Here is a 20,270-nt window from a genome sequence, read left to right as displayed (position 1 = left end):
ATTTAATCATCGCCAATAATGCTAGGAAAAGTTGAAGGCAGCAGGAAAAGAAGAAGGTTGAATATGGGATGGATTGACTCAAAGAAAGCCACGGCCTTGAGTCTACAAGAGAAGAGCAGGGCCATTAATGGCAAGACTTTGTGGTGGTCACTCATTCCTAGGGTCACCATGGGTCGGGATCAACTTGACAGCACATAGCAACTACCCCCATCATAGCTGACTGAGGCTCCTTACAACAACATCTCGTTTTGGATATAAGGAAAATCTATATTTACATTAGATTAAGTTATATACTTTTATAATGAAGGAAGGTTCAAACAATTGAAAATCAGGGACAAAACAAACCTCTGAGAAAGTCTTGCAGACACAAAACAGTTTGTGGCCTATGTGGAGACGTTGCCCGCTATATAAGCCAATGAAATCTAAGACAAACTGAGACGTGCTCATTACAATGGCTGGGAAGCAGTGATAACGGGATCTTAGAGGCCAGAATAATTATCTTGCAGAGCACTACTGGGCTGTTTTACCTGGTGACAGATAAAGAATTTCTGGAGCCTCTCTCTCAGTTCCACAAAGTCACCTTTCAGAAGACTTGAGCTAATGAGGGTCAGCTAGAGAGCTGGCCTCCATTTCTTACCCAGTCTTTCTGGACGGCAAAACCCAACATTAGTCCTGGAGGAAGCAAGAGACCAAAGGAGATCACTGGTGATTAACAAGTCCCATTTATTTCAGTGGATCCTCTCTATGTAGATGTATTCCAAAGAAAGGGAAAGGAATCAGCAGTAAGTATATCCACAGCACTCAACATGATGATCCCATACGCTAGAGTGCATCTTAAAATTTCCTTGTAATCATCCCCATACACAATGTATATCCCTAGCGAACACACTGATGAAACAGTAAACTTACCATATAATGCTTCACGCTCCTTCCCAGGCGTCATGGCGGGAACTTTCTCTTTAGGGTCAGATGTTTCAGAAGGAGTCACATCAACTGCATAAGAGAGAGAGAGAGACAGACAGAGAAAGAGAGATTAAATCCACAATTAGGGCAAGATTACACCAAGCAATTTGATGAGGCTCTGCTACGGCCTCCTGTCCTTTGATACATCATCTTTCACTCTCCCTCAGAAGTCTGAGCTGAAGAAAAAGGCATACTGGAAAGCTCTCTCTCTCTCTCTCTGTCTGTCTCTCTGTGTGTGTGTGTGTGTGTGTGTGTGTGTGTGTGTGTGTGTGTGTGTGTGTGTGTGTGTGTGTGTGTGTGTGTGTGTGTGTGTGTGTGTGTGTGTGTGTGTAAAAAAGGAACAAAAGGTACCGAACCCTGCACAAGTCTGCACACATATTGCATTTAACCAGACAGAGGATGTTGGCACATTGGAAAGAGGGTTGGTACACGTCTAACACATACGGATATTAGATCTAAAGGATGGCAGCAACCTTGCTCCCTCCCTCAAACCATAGTTGTACAGTCACACAATGCAACATCTTCAACTCATGAAACCCAAGCTGAAGGGATCAAAAAGGATTTAGAGCCCATGCTTCCACTGTGTGGATGGGTCTATCGCTCCATAAGCCTTGCCTGCCACCCAGGTGAAGACAGATGACGGGAGAGCCCACCTTCCCAGCATCTGCTGTGATGGAAGAGGTTACACAAAGTATCAGTATTACACACAGAATCTGAAGTGTGCAACCAATGGGTACCTGCAAACCAAAAGCATACCCTGGGATGAGGTGGTACATCTGTCCCTAAGCATCATCTAAAAAACAAACAAACTAGGAAACACATATAAGATCTATTATTTTTAACTTCTAAAATGTGGGCGATTGTACTCTGGATATATCATGAGAAGACAAGGCTCATGGGAGAAGAACAATGCTTGGAAAAGCAGAAGGAAGACAGTAGGAAGTCTTTGCAAGACCCGTTCTCGATCATCTCGTGCAGGACATGTAATATTGGGTTCAAGCTACAGGAAGCCAGATTTAGGCTAAATATCAGGAAAAACTTCTTAATTGTTAGAGCAGTACAACAACGGAACCAGTGACCTCAGGAGGTGGTGAGCGTTCCAAGGCTGGAGGCATTCAAGAGAAAACTGGACAGCCATCTGTCAGATCTGCTTCGATTTGGATTCCTGCCTTGAGCAGTGGATTGGACTCGATGGCCTTACAGACCTCTTTCAACTCCATTGTTCTATGAATCTATGACCTGAGTAGGGGTGTTAATGGCAAAGTCTCTTGACTCACAAGGCTGCAGATAATCAGAAACGACTTTGCGACGAAAGAATTTGTTTTAGTCTCCCTTTCTGACATCTTTTCTGCCCCATGAAAGTGGGGGTTCCAGGAGGGATTCAGAAGCTGCAGGAACATACTTGGGGCCATTCATGTAGCCTATGACCCCTGAAGTAAATAGAACATTTTGATGCAGCTAAATGGGACTCAGTCGGACCTTACGGATCAGTAAATGTGGTTCTTTTCAGGATTAATTTATACAAGAAACACATGCATCTCTGCTTCATTTTAACACATGTATGGGGGACAGGAGACTTTTGGGGAAAAGTGGATAAATGGGTAACAGGTTATCAGAGTTTATAGATGCTCCTCCCAAGTTTCTCATGCTCTGTTTACTCCTACCAGCTTTTATTGTCACCAAAAGTAACTACAGAAATCAAACTGCTTGCCTTTGCTACTCACAAGGAGGTATAAAAGTTCTGCAGATCTTAAAGCCATAGCCACAGAAACTTTTAAAGGCAATAATTACTCTGTTATCAAACCTAAACGTATTGTATTGTTTTAACACGCAACAGACAGTGTGTACCTAAAACGGTGCGAGCCCATATATTTATGGTATTTTCATACCAATTCTATGCATGTTTACTTGGAAAGTCAATTTTGTTTCATGGAGCTAACTCTCGGAGTAGCAGGCATATATGACTGCAGACATTAAAGCATAGATGAATGCTTTTACTAGGGGAAAAGGTGGATAAAAGAGAATGCTGCTCATTGTTCTACTCTGCACATGTATCTCACTCTCTACCATATGAAAAGTGGAAAAATACCTTTGTAAACAAATGCTGCAGCAACCAAAAGAAAGTATTACTCATTTTGCTGAAGCAGAGCCACAGTTTGCAGGGATAAAGCAGGTTTTTTTTATTAGCAGGAACAATGATGTCACCTCCTCAATGTCCTTCTGAACTTCTCTAACAGTTCACAATGCAGGGCGGGAGGGAGTCTCACAGTAGCTGGTGGTGAAAATTCTCACAATAGCTCTTGGGCAACAATGGCTGAAATTCAGTAGTTAAGTCACAACTAGAGTAGGCCTTTTGAATATCAATAGCTGTTGATTCACCAGATCTCCACTGATTCAATAGATCTACTCCAGTTGCAACTTACTTTTAAATTATTACCTCATTAGGTAATTAGTAAATTATTACCTCATTAGTACCTCATTAGTAGTACATCTGCTGTGTGTATGTGTGTTTTGGGCCTATCAAGTTGATTCTGACTTACAGTGACCACAGTAGGGTTTCCGAGGTATGTGTGATATTTAAGTGGTTTGACAGTGAATCTCTATGGTTAAGTGAGGATTCAAACCCAGATCTCTTAAAGTCTTGACTGACATCCTACCCACTACACCAAACTCATTGTCATTACCTTTGTTGTATTACACTTTGATGGGGTGATATGGACTTGGGCAAGACCCATTGGTTTTACCAATGGCCTTTTCTTGGTAGAGATCAAAACTGCTACAAGTGGTTTTGCTGATACAAATCAAACCAGCAACTTGCATTTTCAAAATTCTCCTTCAAGGTGTGGTTATGCATGCCTCAAAATTTACTACTACAGCATAGATTAGCTGAAGAAATACAGTATTTTATTATTATAACCGTAACATTATCAACTTATTTGCATATAAAGTTAGATTTTATAATAAAACAAGTAACCTTTTTGAATTTTATGTGTGTGAGGTACACACAATTACGATCCTTCTCTAATGCTGAAGATTAGAATAAAAGACTTCACGCTACACATCTTAAAACTTTGTCTCAAAAATCGTTAATTTCATTCCAAAATTTAAAAAATCATAAAAGATTACTTCCCATATATTTCCAAAATGTTTAATAAGCCCCATGTTTTTCCAATTTTCTGTCTAAGACCTTCATATCTTTTGCTAGATAATGAATTGCTGTTTTAGCACTTTCCTAAAATTGTTTGCTCTCCATTAATCTTTCCCCAGAACAAAGGAACACTTTCTTCATAATAAACTCTGCAAATCTCATAATGGTAGAGGATGTTACCTGTGCCAACATTTCAAAAGCATAGGATTTTACTGGGAATAGCTGCAAACACGTGTAAAGGACAGCTTCATGGGAAATTTGTATCATTCTCCCAACTTTACAAACCCACTGCGTACTTTAGGTTATACTGGATGGTGCTGTTCATGGGGCAGAACCCATTTTAGAAAACCACCTGACAGCACAGAAACCAGAACACATTTGGGGCAACGCTGGCCATTCTCCATAGACCTTGAGTTCTGCTTTGGGCACAATGGAAACACATCCAAGGATGGAGGTGTTTCTAGACTGAGAGCTCCTACTGCTCTTAGCTGAAAGGCACTGGATAGCTATTCCATCTTTCTTAAAATATTTTCTCAGGTATGGGATACGGGACAAAAATAAAGGTAGGCAAAGGATGGCTGCAAACTGAAACTGAAAGTCTAGAGCCCAGACCTCCCACCGAATGGGGCATTCTAAGGCTATGACAGAAGAACTCAGAATGAGAGGGAAAGTTTAAAGACACGCTGCACTGTCTCCAGAATCCTGCACCCCTTTTGGAGTGCCTAATAAGAGGGTGACAGACAGAACAGGGCGATGAAAAACCCAAGAAATTTAGAGTTAAAAAGCACAGAAGAATAAGATGAGGATGGGTGCAAGAACTCAGTTTGGGGGTCCAGGACTTCAAAGCTCTCAGAAAGGCAAAAGACGAAATGGTAATCAAAAGATAAAGTTCATTTGGATATGCATATACGTTCTTATTTTTCAGCAACCTCAACCTGGAGCACAAAGTGTAGCAAGCAGATGTAAGGGGCAGACAGAACTAGTTCAGTCTCAGCCACGATCTCCCCACCACCACCATGAAGAAATACATGTGAAAACAGGTTTTATAGACACGAGAAGGCAAAATTCACAGGGGTTAACAAGCAAGACAGACATCTCGTACGGATCTTGTGAATCTTTCCTTAAAATCAAAGTTGCACACTCCAATTTAACAACAATTCTTTTTTTTCAAAAGCTTTGTTTCCTCAAGAGTGTCTGCATACGCATGTGTAATTCCAGCAACACTGTCCCATTCTGTATTGAGTGTTTTGCTAAAGTGGCTTACTACTGCTTCCCCCAACCTGATGCCCCCCCCCAGATGCATTGGTTTATATCCACCTAATCCAAAATATCTCAAGATAAGAAGCTTACGGGAGGTTTGCCTAGTGGCTCTCACATTTTCCCAAAGGAATCAGCAAAGAGGGCTTCCAGAGCCAAAGAAGAGTATGTATGAATATGAAAACACAGCACACTTTGTCTGAGCTACAGGAAGGTGTGGCCTGCAGGTCAACCTACAAGAGCATTTCCCAGGGAGTCATGCCAGAACACAGTCCAATGAAGCCCAACCATTTGTCCCCATTCAATCCAACTTCATTGACCTACTGCTTGATTAAACAACATGCACCACTTGAGAAATCTACCTTGGAGGCAAAAGAGAAGCCTTTGATGTGCAGCAAACAGAAGTGTTTCACTACAGCACTATCATGACATGAAGCCATGTGATGAAGGCAATGGAAGCTGCACTCCATAGTCTAAAACGCAACAGTGCCTAAGAATGGAAGATCAACCCAGATGGATCAGACCAAAGATTCATGTGGTCCAAGAGCTGGGACCATTTTGGCAAATCCAGGGACTTATTATCTGTACCCCAGGACCCCACAGGACTACCAAAACTTAAACCCTAGTTGGATGGAAATTTACCTTCAGTGTTAAACAATGTTCTATTTCGGAGTGCTAAATGTTCCATGGAAACACGCTGACCTATTTAACAGGTGAATTAAAGAAGCTGAAATTCACATTTATTTGCTGGAAAGAAGGAGGTGTGGGAAGTTGGGGGGGGGCTACAACAACAGCCGCAAGAGCTGCAAGCAACCCCACAACCACACTGGACTCCTCCCAGTATAATCCAATCACCTGCCTTCATCATAGCCAGCTGGTAGCTAGCGCTGCAAACAGAGCAATGACAGGATAAGAAAATAAGTCCTTTTATAGAACCAGAAAAGATGGTTGTTTAAGAGCAAAAGTTAGATCCCATCTTTCCTCAATGAGCTCATGACAGTATGTATGGCTCTTCTCTCCACTTTGTTATCACAACAACCCTGTCAGGTAGGCCAAACTGTAATGTCTCACTGAGGAGCTGAACCTGTAGCTCCCAATTCTAGACTGGCATTCAGCGGGGTTGGTTCAGTTTGCTGACAAGATCAAATTATAAGCAAACATAAAGTGATGTATTAATGGTGACGGATTCTACACTGACAATGATCAAGCCGGAAGAAGATCATATGGTTATACAAGACAACTCAATGAAAAAAGGTCACCCCAGAGTAGATCTGTTGTTAATTTCAGAGATTGAGCAAATTCCAAGCTATGGCAGGAATCTACCAGTGTCCACACAAGATTTACGGTACATAATTTGCTTTGGCTAACTGAAGCAAATAGATGAGATGTCAGGATATATCTCTGTTGCACCATTAGGCACAAAATCACATATGTGACCAAGATGTACTCTGGCACAATGGCAATTAGCTGCAATTAGCCATGGCAAGGTAGGCAAACACCAGAAGGATTTGGGCCTATGCATAGTTTAGAAAAGGAATTTTAACATAAACTTTCCATGCACCGTATTCCTCTGATCGGGCCTGCTCTTCTTATATTTCTGGGAAGCCGACAAGGAATGCATGATATAATTATTGCTATATTGCTGCCACCACAACCATTCAGAGGCAAGCTGCTTCTAAATTTGGAGATGCCTTATCTATCCTGGCTAAAAAGTAACAAGTATGCTCCTTCATGAATGTTACTTTCCGATCCCCTTTTGAAGCATTCCAAGCCTGTGTGGTGCAGTGGATAGAGTGATGGACTAGGAACTAAGTGAATTCTATTAACCGTACAATATGTGGACAATTCTTTTTGAGCATCCTATTGGCATTCTGTCCTACTGGAGATGATCTCAGGTTTCAGTAGTAGGCAAGGGAGAAAAGAAGCTGTATTCGCTTTCTCCAAACCATGCATAATTACTGTATTTAAAAGTCTGCAAAAAAAAAAAAAGTTGTTTAAAACCCATGTAATTGCACCCACCCACAAACTAAGTTTTCATCAACAGAGAATTTAATCCAGGCCTCTTGTATTCTGCACCTTTTAAAGTTATTTTCTCAGACAGGGCAAACAGAGTGCAGTACTCCACAAAATGATCCAAATACTGCCATTCGGGATGTTTGTTTTATGGCATTATAAGTCTGCCAACTTGCTTGTCAAGTCCTTTGCTCATAATTCCTAGCAGTCAAGTTGATTTTCCCCCAAATTTATCTTTTTGTGGAATCCTCTATCCACAGCTTCAGCCCTCCGTTCCTGGATAGCCCACGAGATCCCACCAGTATATGTGAGAAATCAGTATGGGGTGGCTTTTTTGGCCACAATATGGAGAACAGCCAAGATGGCTGGTTCTGTGCATTGCTCGGGAATGCCTCAAATTTACATAGACAGCATCTTCTTGTACATGCCACTTCGCACGTATTGCTTGAAAACTGTTCCTCTGCTCTACTCTTTTGAAAATCCTTCTCTAAGGTTGAGCACAACTGAAGAGCAAGGGATTATTGGCAGTAAATCTGTCCTAAAGTTTTAATGTCTAAAGTTTAAGCTGTCCTAAAGTTTTAATTTGTTACTTCCAATGTTTGGTTGTAACTGCAAGGAAGATGAAGAGGCTGATTCCGCGGATGGATTTCTCTCATAAGTGCACAGAGGACTCAAACATCCACAAGAGGAACCACCGTGAAAATAATACGAACATCTGAATCTTATTCCAAATCAAACTGTTTGTCCATTTCGCTTAGTACTGCAGGCTAATAAGTAACAGCTTTCTAAGGAAGTCTTTCACAGATGTGTGCTTTTTTAAAAAAAAATATCCAGTTTTTCAGTTTTATTTTCAAGCCTTATCAATGTAAACCATATGCTGTGCCAAAAAACTATGGATCCCCTCTTCTCAATAGCCCTCTTGCATGAACAGGTGTGCAGAGAAGCAGAGAATGGGGCCAAGGCTTTATTTAGAGTAAATAAAATTTTCATCTGGGTTCTGCAAACAACCTGAAATAGCATAATAGTTCAGCTCCTGTCTGTTGTTCTTCAACTGTTGGCATACAGATCTAGTCGCACAAGACTGGGAGATAGTATGATCTAACTGATGGCATGTCAAAGTTGACTCTGCCCCACTTCTGTCTGGGAGTTTGTGTATGGACTGCATCAAGTGATACCTCCTCACTACAATTTTCCATCTTCATAACAGGATTAATAGTGACATTGGGAGGTGTCCAGTGACTGACAGCACGATACTAACACTGCCATGCTGGATCCATGTATTCAGAAGTAAGCTCTATTGAGTTCAATAGGGTTTGCTCTCTATGGTGAGTGGGCAGAACTGGAGCCTAAATTTTTAAGCTTATTTACAAATGTAATTTGCCACTGAACTCTGGAATTAACCGTCCTCCTACACCCTATAATTCATGTGTTATAACTTAAGACATTTTATCATTCTGTAAAATGATCAACACATAGAAACTGGGAAAATCATAACACGTAACAGAGTTTATGGTTTTTAACATATATGTATTCTCTACTTAAGAATGTCATTAATTTTAAAATTAAACATAATCACTGCCAACATTAACATGAAACAATAATATTAGAAAAGAACTAAGGAAACATGATTCCTTAATCTGATGCTGAGCAACATTTCATGTACAGTACAATAATTGACTCTGGGGGCCAATTTCCAGGTCCAGGACCATCACAGGACTATATCAATGAGGGGAAAATCTTTCGTTTAAAAAAATGCTTTAAAAAGTTTTTTAAGGTGAAAGGAGTAGCATCCTTTTTTAAGAAGTACTGTTTCTGAACCCTTCCAGGTGTGGAATTTTTCCACTGGGGGAAGGAATGTTTATAGCAAGGTGCCTAAAGTAATCATGATCTATGAGGTCCTGAGGCCAAGAAAAAGAAGTCTTAAAAGGCCTTTCATTTCAAGCCTGTAAAATTCGATTTGGTTAATAAAACAAAAAGACATTATTTTCTTGAGTACCCATATAAACAGAGAAACACAGAGCTACATCTTAAGTAAGGAGTCAGAAAGGGGAAAAAAAGATTTAAAATGGAAGGACAAAATATGCTGAATAACATTCTCTGAAACTACTTCAATAGAAGAATCTGCTTGAACAGATGTAGCCAAAAATGAATTTAGCCACCTCTTTCTGCTTCCCAGTGCACACTGTTACATGCTGGAAATACAAAAGTTGGCATATAAAATGGCTTCCAGAATTAGTTTTCACTTAATTTCAGTAATATTACTCAAGAAACAAGTTGAGAAGGGAAACACAGGAAAGAGATTGCTCCAGGGAAAGCCACCAAGGGGTGTAGGTGGGAGAAAGTTTAGCAAGTGCCAGGGAAGAAACAAAGCAGTAACAGAAGAGGCTATTGCTCTTCATTCTGTATCAACAGAAGGAATTACTCTGATACTGTATAACGGAAGCTACAGTCTTGAGCTAAGGACAAATGCAATATGTGAAAAGAGGGTTTCCTGAGGTTTTTCTGTCTCAGCCTATTTTCCATATATAAAATTCCCCCTCCCTAAGTTACTGTTCAGAAGAGAAGGAGATGTTGTTTTGAACAAGAAGGTGGCTAGACATGAAATGATTACATAGCTCTTTCCTGTCCCCAAGATCCTATGATCATGATTCATTAACTTCTGTGGCTCTTCATTTCTTTATAAATAGGATGCCCAACATGTATGACTCAGCACCAACAGTAATTACTGGCTTAAATTAGGCCAAGGCTTTTATGTGCAGAGATCTGACTTTATAAAATAAAGTCAGATCAAAGCCGATTATCAAGGAATTTCAAACGTATTTGGACCACTTTACAGGTGAGAGACAAGCCTGTACAAAGTAACCCACAGCGCTTATGTTCAGGACCAGAAATCTGAGCAAGAGTCTCTAAAATCTAGCTGCAGAAGCAATTCTGGCAGAGTTCAGAGAACATGAAAAGCTATACGGTTATGATCTACATTACAAGGTACACCTGAGGAGAGGGACAGGAGAAGCAGACTATTCCCATAAGCAAGCTGGAGAGGGATGTGAATTCCTCTTCCACCTAGAAGTTCCTGCAAGGCACAGTCAAGGAAGCACTTATGGCAGGGCTTCTCGACTTTGGTGTAACTGAGGTGTTCTTGGACTATGACTCCCAGAAACCTAGTGGTGAAGGCTTCTGGGAATTGTAGTCTAAGAACATCAGGGATCCCAAGCTTGGGAACTACAGTACTGACTTTGGGGATGAGGCTAATAGCATATGGGAGCTCCACATGATCCAAAATAAAAGGGTTTGCCACATCTCTCTTCTGTCACTGTCTATTGCTCCCCCTGCCAGCCAGGCCTGCCACTCCATTCCTCTCCTGCTTCTACCCTTTCTAAGATATTTATCAGGATTCCTAATAACTTACCCATACAATGAAGGCCCTTACCTGCATTCTGGAGGCCAGTATTCATATTTGTCAGAGACTCATGTGAACCTGGCATTGGAGCTTTCTAAATCCATTCTTTTAGTTTAGGACCTAAAGGGAGCACAACTGCATGTTTTTACTTCCTCTTCCTTTTGGGTTCCTTCCATGAATGGGACTGATCGTTATTTCAGTTGAGAAATAATATGCAGTTAGCAGCATTTAAATCAAAGGCATCCTGTTAAACTGAAAGAGCTTTGGCCACACAAGCTGTTATGAAATGTACCTTCTTGCTCTCAGGAAAATACCACACCGAGGAACAGTTTCATTACTTCCTAAGTCTCAATTTCAAGGGTGGGGGGGAAGGGGGCTTATGGCAAAAGTGCTGAGGACTCTCTTCCTACTTCCCCCCAAATTTCAGACTGCCCACAATTATTCCTCAGCAGGAGATACTTCTGAGTATCTTACTCTTCATACATGGCATTCTTTTCAGATGGCAAAAAGCAATTCCATCCTTTTGGATTTTTTAAAGTGAGCACTTGAACTGCGTCACACACCTGACTATTTACAAAAATTGTTATTTTTTAAAAAACCACAGTCATGGCGGGGGAGTGCTATTTCTAGTGCAGTCATAGGCCTATTTACTTGGAAGTAAATCCCACTATATTCTCAGCTAAGTGCCACTGAACTCAGAGGTGCCTACCTCAGAATAGACTGTTCTGCCATTACATAAGATACACCTTAATCATATGAATAACTCTTTAAATCTTGCTATGAACTCCCCCAATCATGAAATCTTAATCATGATGTGCTGTAAATCATTTCTGACATGTTAACCCTCCCAGAGTTTTTTTTAAAGTATAAGAGGACTCCAAAGTAGTTCCCTCATCCTTCCTTCTGGTGGAGCTCTGATACCAATACAGGTTTCCCACCACCACATAATGGCAGGACATGTGACCCCAGCTCAACCACATGTGCTCTGGGTGATGTAGGAGGAGACACAGTAGACATTCAATCCCCCAGCTCCTGGCTTTGTAGTCCAGTGCTCCAACCCACTGAGCTATAGCAGCTCTGTTACTGAAAATAATGGAGCCATAATTACTATCCTGCTTAGAGGCACCTTAAAAGGTGGGTGCTTCTCTTGCTACCAGATCAAACAGAATCAGTAAAGGCCTTTTAGAAAGATTTTGGGGATTAGAAAGATTTGGGGATTTTGTACTAAAACTCAGTGGCAGTCATGTTAAGGCTGTAAAAAGAAACAATCCTGCTATGATATTGCTTGCTTTAGCCCCAAACTGAAAGATCTCCTGCTTATCCAAGATCCCTTATTTTACTCATCCCATTGAGCTTTCTTCTAGGACACAGCAGCCCTGCCCCACCATAGCTTATGATAATGAGCAGAGAGCACCTTTGGGATTTGGGGGTTAGCGTCTTTACTATAAACCTGTGAACACAGAAGTACATCCATTCCTCTATCAAGAGACCTTTTCACATTTGAACAACCCATCTGCTGAGTTAGAGAATGATGCCCCACTAAAACAATCACATTCCAAAACATGAATTTTTAAAAAAAAAAAACACTCCTACCTTTCCTTTAGACACCATTACTACAAAAATATGCCTTTTCTGCATGAAATGTTATACATTAAGGTATACAAGAAACAATGCTATCAGCAGATTTTTGCTATATGGTTAAGAACATGATTCAGAGGCATCCAGCTGGGGCACCTAAGCCCATGTATTATGTTTCCATCAAGGGCTAGTTGTGCACATTTAGTTCACTCTCAGGCAGGACATGGTGGTTGTGACTCTATCTGTTGGTTTCCAACATTTTGTGTTCCTAGGTATATGGTCTCTGTAACTGGAAGGGAGATATATTCTGCCCCTATATACGGAGCCTTGGAAATAAGGCGGTGGCCTTGAGATGCAAGCTTCCAGTGACTTGTTAAAAAGTCACATACAAACAGTTACAACCCAGCCTCAGTCTTCGAAGTCCATCATAAAAATCTCCTTCGCTAATGGCTAGCTCACCCAACCGTTACTAGCTAGGATGACGGAACGGATCCAACAGGGGAAGGCGAGGAAAGGAAAAGGTAAATTATCACGGCATTTACAACTCTCAGGTCGCGTTTGCCTTGCAACTCAGAAGGGGGGGGGAGAGATCTTCTTGCCCGCCCCACCCCGGATCTCAGTTGCGATAGGATTAGCCAGTTTGCTCTGGAAAAACACAATGGTTATCAGCGGTCTTCTGTCCCCTAGCCAGACACTGGGGCCCCGTAGCGATAAGAGGACGAGCCCTCTCCTTGGGCGCAGAGGCCAGATAAGAAGCGCCGGGCAGAATCTTCCCCCCACCCCCCTTCTTTTCCCCGCACTCAGGGAGGATCCTGCCCACTACTAAGAGCAGAACAGAGACGGGGGGGGGGGGTAAGCGTTATAGGGGCAATACTCCGCCAGGAGACTTTGAGCACCCATTAAGTACGGGGTCCGCGTCCTGTGGTGGAAAGTGACCGCAAGACCCCTTCCTGCGGAAAACTCGCATAAGTTCTTAACGGGAGACATCCCCCCCCCCAAAAAAAAAACCACACACACACACACACACCCAAGACCTTGGACTCCGGAGAAGAAAATGCAGAAGGCAGGGGAAAGAGACCCCATTTCTCTACAGACACCGGCCCAGGAGGGCAAACTCGGGACTCCTGGGTTCTCCTTCATGCCGTCCCTCTTCATTTCGAAAACCAAACCACAAAACAGTCTTTCTCCCCCCCCCCCCCGCCTCACCCGGTTGTTCGAGTGGAACAAACAGAGCCTCCCCTTCGTGTATCGGATGACCTGCAAAGGGGCTGTTTGATGACCTGCCTCGCTTTTCCTTTCCCCGCACCACTCGCCTCCTTTATTCCAGCGTCTCCTCCCCAAGATACACGTTAACCTATGGACCCATCGATCCTGACGTTCGTGGGACATTCCTTACACGTATGCACAAAGAGACACGCGTACACCAATATACGCGCCACAAAAGAACAACCCGAGTTCGTCCCACCCCGATGAAAGCACCCCGTTCCGATGCACAACTTCCATATACATAATTCATGCACGGTGGAGAGAGAGAGAGGCGCGCGCAACCCCACCCCCCGCCTCACCTTAGCCACGGCCGCCCGTCCTCCAGCCATGCCTGACCCTGTTCCATGGCTCAGAACTAGCGAAGCCCGCCCCGCCCCTCGCGTCCTTATTGGCTCCGTCTACCTGTGACCATAGAGAGGCTGACACAGCGAGGACAGGGAGGAGGAGGAGGCGCCGCGCCCCCTAGTGCAACTCCACCAAGGTCTGGCAGAGAAACGAATGTAACCATAGAGCTACTACACGATAGAGGAGCAGGCCCCAGAAATGTATCTTGGTACAGTACTAAATCCACGCGGGCGGGGAGTGGCATTACCTTATACGTATTGTACTTTTGGCCACCCCTTCGTGGGCTGCCTGTCCCATGCTGGTTATTGTGACCTAGAAAGTCCTATACACTATTGTTTGGGTCCAGGCTATCTGGAGTACCGTATCTCCTCCTATGAGCCTTCTCGGGTCTTCAGGGGAGCCCCTTCCCTCCGTCCCACCACCATCCTCTCCGGCATGTTTGGTGGGGAGGCAGGAGAGAACCTTCCTGTGGCTGCCCCGTTGGGCCCTTCCTTATTCTCCCCAATTATTAGGCCTTTAAAAACTAATTGAATAACTTTTGCTTTCATGTACTAGACACTGTTATGTGCATTTTAAGGTTTTAAAAAAAGTTTTAAGTACTGTAATTGTTTTAATGCTGTCATATATTTGTTTTTGTATTGTAATTTATTGTTGTTTTGTTCAGGCTGTATTTTAATAATTTATGGGCTGCCACAAGTCCCTTAATTGGGAGAAAGGTGGCATACAAATTAAAAGAAATAAATAACTTGAGGCTCGCTTATAACACAGTAGTGTATTGCATCCTGACCTGGAGTGGTCAAGTTCAGGGATCTGTAAACCAGAACCTCTTCTTGCTTATTTCATTGCATTCTCCCTCATCCACCATCCCCAACAGTCAGACCATCAAATAGATGCTTAGTCTTTGCCAAGTTGTTTTCAGGTTGCCTACTTTTAATTAAATATTTTAATACATATTTCCTCAAGACTGCTGATACTTCGTCTCTTATGCATGGAGAATGCAGCTTTGGTGAGAACTAGTTTGCTGTTTGTACCACTTTTGATGCCCAAATCAGACCCACCCTCCGTTTTATATGTGAAATGATCAGACATATTAACATGGCAGCCTCCCCATCAAATCAAGTTGATTTTCACCTTTTTTGCCTCAGGGTGAATGTTGTCTGCACTTACCTTGAAGGGCTCCCAGGAATGAACTATGCTGTAACATCTACAGAGGGTCCATTCAGCTGCCAATTTTTTAAAATCAGATTGGAATTATTTATCTCAATGTGGGAACTTAATTAATCTTTACAATCATAATAACACTATTAACACTTGAGTTTCCACACTGTGAAGAATTTCCATTCAAACAATAGAGTTGGGAGCTTTTAGAAGCTGTGACAATGATGTCTGGAACAAAATAAAAAAAAAACAAATGGAACAAATGCTTAAATTTAGATTTCTTATGTGAAGTTCTTGTTCCTTCTCTTCAGAAACTAAGGTTATTTTTTTGTTCATCATTCATATTATTCCATCCATAGGATTTAACAAGTTATACATACATAGGGGTCTCAAGTGGTTGCAATCCACGTGCTGATCAGATCCAGATGTCCTTAGCTTTAGGAAGGTGAATGTATTCCACACATACAGACCATGCCCTAGAACCACTGAATTCCCGGAGGTTTTAGAACAAAGGTTTGTGGACAATTATTAGGCAAGGAATCAACAAACCAAATAAATATCAAAGCCAGGGCAAGAGTGAGGAGACACAACAGACAACAGGGCATTTGTATCTTTAACATGTAGGAAGGAGGATTTCAGTTTATCGTACAGTGGTGGAAAAAGCATCTGCAGACATTCTTGCTTCTGTGTATATCTTCTCTTCCTTCATAGATAATCACTTTGCAAATTGAAGAGCTCTCAAATCCAACAGAAGTCTCTATTGTCCACACATCAGACTAGCTCATGTAATCTACTCCATTTTACTGGAGACAGCAAGAAAATACCAGCAATGTAACTATCCCTACCTGGTTAAAACAACTGTGTCAAGCTGAATGCTACAGCCAAAATTTAAAATTAAATAAAATTTTAAAAGTAGATTGCCCAGCAGAACAGAATCTGATCTCAGTTTGAGTTCTTATTCATTCTTTGTATCTCAAATAATAAATAATACTTACGCATTTCACAGTTTTGCTCAGGGAGCTGTTTTCTAGGCATTATACTGAAACAAAGTTAGTGTCTTATTCCCCAGCTCCCGCCACAAAACAAGGAAAGCCCACATCTCTTCCATATATACAAGTGTCTCTGATTGATAAGATAAGGGAGTTTCTGGCTTGCTGGTTCTCAGAATGGCAATGGGCAGGGTTATTTGAAATACTGCAGCCAAACCCATTATCCCTCTACCTGTAAAAAAAAATTGTAACTACACACAATTACATCTAGTAAGGGCAGATTGCTCTAAAAATAATTATGCAACTGACTCATGATTAATGGAGAATTAATTGGCCACAGGGAACTTTGACACCAGGCCTGTTCACTGCTGCGGTTGATAGTCCAAGACTTCGCTGCAACAGGATTATTCTTAATGTTACTGATACTGTGATGGGGGTTTAAAAAGCCATTTGGTGAAACTTGAAGCACCGTTGCCATTATTTCCTCGTAAGATATTGTGAACTTTGAACTGGCTTGGGCTGATTTGTGGGTGGGTTTCTTTTTCTTTATTTTGATTATTAGTATCAAAACTTGGCAATGCTACACATTTTCCATTGTTGGTGCACACAGTCCAGATAAGTCCCATTAGGCAGATCAATATAAGATAAATGGTGTCACTGATCAGTGCTATTTGAAATGTCCAATTCTGGGAACAGAAGGTCTGCATATCCAGTATTAAAAGCTTTGTTCTCTCTACTATGAGTGAGGAATCTTGTCTGTCTACGTGTTTTGAACTACACCTGCTATAATTCTTTGATGTGGCCATTCTGGGCTTCCTAGAGCTGAAATTCCAAACGAGTTTATAGAGCCAAGGAGTTCCTTATTCCTCATGTATAATATCATCTCCAAGTTCTGTCCATTACTTCTTTACCAAAGGAATGAATAGTAGCCAGTACTTCTATAACAGATTGTGAATGGGTAAGATTTCCAAAGAAATGACTGAGATAAGGATAGAAACTGCTACTGTACTTGCTTTTGATGAGAACTCAACCACTGGGAATCAAGATTTTTATCTGCATAATTCCATTTTAGTGCATCTACTCTGTGATGGAATGTTAGACCTTAGCTTTGACACAAGGAGCGGGAGAAAGATGCCACCATTCCGCCCTGCAAGGATTAATAAGCAGACATTTTTTAAAAAATTTACACAAAGAATCCTATTTTAATCCTCCTAGAACAGGCTTTCAGACTGTGTTCTGAGAAATGTCAAGGCAGCTGAAAAATTTATCATGGATTCCTCCCAAAGAAGAGTTTGGAAGCACAACTGCTCGCCTGCTTTTGTGAGGGTGGGCACTGAATCCGGAGGTCATGTGGTACATACAACTAATGTCACACTTTTTAGCATTTGCTCCAGTAGAAAAGACAGTGACAGATGAAGATGGTTATTTACTCTGCCTGTGTAGTTCCCGAACCTACACGACAGGAGCAGCATGGAGGGGAGCTACAGGGCAAGCAGTTTCAATGCTGTTACTAATTAAGGGTCCTTCCAAATGGAGCACTTGTTCTCCTTAACTTGCCTGTTTAACTGATGTTATTGATACTTATTTTTCTCACCATCTCTACAAAAACCCTCAACTGACTTACAACTGTCATTTTTTCTGTGACTTTCAATACCTCTTTGTTCCTCCTGAAAACACATCGTTTTACTATCGCTTCATTCTGATGGGACAGAGTTTAGTCCTGTGCCACTTTCCAGTTGAAGCTGATGCCTGATAAGAGCCTCCTGGTTGGAGACTGTTACGGAGTCCTCCAACAAAAAAATGTTGAGAAGATCCAGTTCTTAAATTTTTTATGAAAAGATTTCTTCAGTCTTAATAGGAGTCCTGTGGCACAGGGACTGAACTGCAGTCAACTCTGCTCATGACCTAAGTTTGATTCCAAATGGCTTAGGCAACCAGTTTGAGATTCATTCAGACTTCCATCCTTCCAAGGTCAGTACCATTGAGTACTCAGCTCACTGTGTGTGTGCATGCGTGCGTGCGTGTAGCCTGCATAAGTTTAAACCAGGGGTGTCCAACCTTTCACCTTCCCTGGGCCACATTAGAAGATGAAAATTTGGTTTGGGCCGCACATACATTTGGTTTGGGCCGCATGGGGGGGCAACCCTAGCCGTCCTCCGCAGCCCTGCTCCAAGCGCGGTTACCAGTAGCTGCGATCTCAGACAGCAGAGGCTGCCAGCTTCGACTCCAGCGGCTTTATGGGGCCATCTATTGATGGGGATGGCGCAATGCAGTCACGCAGCCCCCCTCTCCTCTCCCCTCCTGCTTCTTCCTTCCTTCCCTCTCTCTCCCCCACTTTTGTGATGTGCCCCAGCCGCATTCCAGCCGCAGCTTGAAACTTTGGAATTTCTTTAAAAATAAAAAATTGCACTGGGTCGCATTACGAGCCAACCTGGGCCGCATGCAGCCCTCGGGTCGCAGGTTGGACAAGCCTGATTTAAACCATTCAGAGTGTGCGTCAAGAGCTATGGGGCAGTATATAAGCAGCATATGTTGGTTTAAAAGTTTTCTGAAGATGAGTGGCTTTTTAAAGAAAAGTTTGGACATTCAATTAATCTGTGACTTTTTTTGGAGCCTGGGCTAACATGCTTAGAGGCGAACTTTAGCAGTGGCAAATATGCACCTCTTGACTGAAAATGGGTTTCTCATCTTGCGTTTAACTGGTTTATGACAGAGAAAAAAGATGAATAGATTTGCACAACCTTAATCAGGGAGATTAGAAATGTTCAGGGAGAGTAAGGCTGTTAACAGTTATTAACCTTGTTGGCAAATACGAGTTCCTGAGGAACAAAGAAAAAGTGAGGGCTGTAGCCTTTGTGCCCTGCTTGGGAGCATAATGGAGGCCTAGGATTTGCCATGGTGGGTCACAAGATGTTGGATTCCAGGGCCCTTGGCAATCCACAGACCTCTTCTTAGATTTTTAGTAAGTTATGATATAATGTCTTTGAGAAAAAAGCTGGTGTGGGCTCTGAGCCTCCATATTATTCTTGGGTTTGAAGGGTGAATTTAGTAGTGGAAAGTGAGGAAAGCAGACATGAAAACTAAGCAGAAGCAAAAGTCAATAGTGTATGCATTTCAGGCTCCAATCCTCTATCCATTGGCCTAGGAGTAGGTCCCAGTGAATTAAATGGGAGTTACTTTCAAGTAGACAGCTTTATAGGATTTCACTGTAAGTTTTACTTGAGCACATATCCAGCCTCTGTCATGGAAGAAAACTGAGAAGAAACAAATCGCAACAACCCTCAAAAGGATCCATGAGCTGAAGAAGATGGAAATACCTGTCATAGGAGATGTCTTGTCCATACAACTCACCTTCTCAGATACATTTATGTCATCCTTCTATATCCTTCCTGTCTTCCATTAAGGAACTCAAACATCCCCAAGATGGCCAACCAGACTTTCATCATTCCAAGAGATTAGAAGACCTCCTTGCCTCCTTGTTCCTTAGTCCACAACTGCACAGGAATCTGGGAGATCTTTTAGCCAGCTTCATCTAAGAAGAAAATGTCTGGGACTTTTGTTAGTTGTGACCTAGTTTGCATTCTCCCCCCCACCTTTCCTCCTATCATCATTCATTGCCTGTACAAACCGCCGCCGCCGCCCCCCCCCCCGCCACCTTTCCATCTGGATTACTGTCAAGCAGGGAGACTGAGCCTTCTTTTCCTGTACTGAGAATAAAGTCCTTGGCACAATGGCAAGGAAATATCGACATGAGGTAAAACAAAATTTACTTTTTAAGGAGGCTGAGAAATTGCCACTAGAAAAGTGAAAAAACTTAAACACATCCACAAAAGCAAGCAAGCATTTCCTTGAAATTTTCCTCAACTCAGCAGTTCTTATAGTATCACTTGGGGAATGTTACACCTGTATGCAGACGTGACAGATGCTAATACTTATGATGGATGGGGAAGTAGAATAAAGGTCAAAATAAAAGATACTGTGTTCTTTGCTTAGAAGGAAATGAGATGGGATTCTGGTCACCTGAGGTGACATTGAGATAACTGCCACCATTTACGTGCAATCCAAGGCTTGCTTACTTGGGAATAAACTCTTAAAAATCAATCAGACATACTTTTGAGTCAACATGTATACAACTGCACTCTTAGTCACCTTT

At 42.1% G+C, this 20,270-nt stretch overlaps 1 protein-coding gene across 3 annotated transcripts in view; it reads right to left on the bottom strand.

Annotated features, from left to right (window-relative positions):
• The window catches only part of SLC11A2 (solute carrier family 11 member 2), a 66,076-nt gene extending 52,051 nt beyond the window's left edge, over positions 1-14,025 (bottom strand). For 2 of the 3 annotated variants that reach the window (XM_078384618.1, XM_020784525.3), the window contains exons 1-2: positions 13,925-14,025; positions 910-993 (exon numbers count right to left, since the gene is read on the bottom strand). In XM_078384618.1, coding sequence (XP_078240744.1) covers positions 910-943 — 34 coding nt within the window. In that variant the 5' untranslated portion in view covers positions 944-993; positions 13,925-14,025. Of the gene's footprint in view, positions 1-909; positions 994-13,565; positions 13,681-13,924 lie in introns of those variants that run through there. The other variant, XM_078384619.1, reaches the window with a different exon arrangement.
• Between the last annotated feature and the right edge of the window lie 6,245 nt (positions 14,026-20,270).

Source organism: Pogona vitticeps, chromosome 2 (genome assembly GCF_051106095.1).
Source record: "Pogona vitticeps strain Pit_001003342236 chromosome 2, PviZW2.1, whole genome shotgun sequence".
Taxonomy (NCBI): Eukaryota; Metazoa; Chordata; class Lepidosauria; order Squamata; family Agamidae; genus Pogona; species Pogona vitticeps.
The sequence above is the reverse complement of the archived record's forward strand: the minus strand, read 5'-3'. Positions and strand labels throughout refer to the sequence as shown.